Source organism: Echinops telfairi, unplaced genomic scaffold (assembly GCF_000313985.2).
Source record: "Echinops telfairi isolate 266 unplaced genomic scaffold, ASM31398v2 ScPeMD7_2;HRSCAF=8, whole genome shotgun sequence".
NCBI lineage: Eukaryota > Metazoa > Chordata > Mammalia > Afrosoricida > Tenrecidae > Echinops > Echinops telfairi.
The window spans coordinates 32,837,070-32,838,739 of NW_022103898.1; the positions used below are offsets into that span (position 1 = coordinate 32,837,070).

General features: G+C 34.9%; 1 protein-coding gene across 7 annotated transcripts in view; it reads right to left on the reverse strand.

The window, feature by feature from the left end:
* Positions 1-1,670, reverse strand: part of VEZT (vezatin, adherens junctions transmembrane protein) — a 75,481-nt gene that overhangs the window by 33,421 nt on the left and 40,390 nt on the right. For all 7 annotated transcript variants that reach the window (XM_045293236.1, XM_045293231.1, XM_004700387.3 and 4 more), the window contains exon 2: positions 107-241. In XM_045293236.1, the coding sequence (XP_045149171.1) occupies positions 107-188 (82 nt within the window). In that variant the 5' untranslated portion in view covers positions 189-241. The remainder of the gene's footprint in view (positions 1-106; positions 242-1,670) is intronic.

Here is a 1,670-nt window from a genome sequence, read left to right on the forward strand (position 1 = left end):
TGGTACAGAGGATAAGGGAAAAGGCAGTTAAAAACACTCAGTGCAGCAAAAACAAAACAAAAACAAGAGAGAGATTGAAATGTAGAGAAGTAGCATGCTTGCTCACTTTTGAAAGGTCTGTTACTGGAGTCTTTTGGTGCCTCTCGGTTGCTGTGCATTTTTCTATTTTTGGTGACACTGAAGAGCATATTTCAAAATCTGTGTGTCCCAGATCCTGCAAGTACTGATAAAGTGGAGAATTCTGAAAGAGATACAGGCAAAATAAAAACTAAAACAAATTGAAAATCACTACTATTTAAAACATTGTATATGGAAAATTCAATGCCAACTTTACTATCATAACTACTATGACCAAATTCTTTAAGACGTCTTCTAAAAAGAACTGAATTATCTGGTAACAATGTCATTTAACATGAACAAAGCAACAAAAAAATTCCAACAGAAGGTTCAAAAAGGGAAAATTCTAAATAAAACATAATTTTGAGCCAGTACCAGCAAGAAAAAAGTGACTACAGGAATATAATAGATTTGTAAGCAATGCCTTTGCCCAAATTTTATAGTCTTAGAGCATATTGCTTCCGAATAGCCCAAGCTGACTATTGTTAGCTCCTAAAATAACCAACAATGAAAACCAGTTATTCTTTGAAGCCAAGAAGAATTAAATGATTATCCTACATAACTATTATTTATTGTGAAGTGCCCACCAAACAGTTTCCAACTAACAGCAATATGTGTACAAGAGGATGAAACACTGCCCAGATTTTTGCCATTCTCACAATATCTCCTATGTTTGAGCTCACTGTCACATCCTGTGTCAATCCATCTTGAGTCTTCTTGCTCACTGGCCTCTGCTCCACTAAGTGAGCATGATGTCCTTCTCTAGAGACCAGTCCCGACGGAGAACATGACCAAAGCACCAAAGATGTCTCGCTATCCCCAATTCTAAGGCACATTCTGGTTGTACTTCTAAAACAGTTGTTCATTCTTCTAGCAGGACCTGGTCTATTTACTATTTTTGGCAGTACCACAATTCAAAAGCATCGTTTCTTCTTTAGTATTTTTTTTTATCATTATGTAGCTTTCACAAGCATATGAAATGACTACAAAGATCTTGGCATGTACAACAGTCCTCAAAATAACATTTTTGCTTTTAAATTATATATAACTTTAGCATGCCATCATATCATATCATTAGTTCATTAATCACATATATAGTATTCTCTACCATTTGTTTAGCACTGTAAACAAATTTAAGACTCTTCAAAAAAGTTATCATAAACTGTATCTTATACACAAACATGGCAAATGGGAGGGTATAACTCAGGCTATGGTAGAAAAGAAGATTCTGATGTCAAACTGTGTTACTGAGTCTGGTGTCAAATCCCAACTCTGCCTCTTACAAGTTACATAAATTTATGGTGATTTATAATACCTCTGTAATCCAGTTGTCTTATCTCAAAATAGTAATAAAAAATAACACAGTTCATAGGATTCTTGACAGGAGTATCTCATTGGTGAGTTGGAAATGAATCATAGTGATGCGACAGAACAAAGAGCTGCTCCAGAGTTTCCAAGGCCATAAAATTTAAAACTCATTTTATTAGGGGCTCATACAACCCTTATCACAATCCATACACACATCAATTGTGTAAAGCACATTTGTACATTCA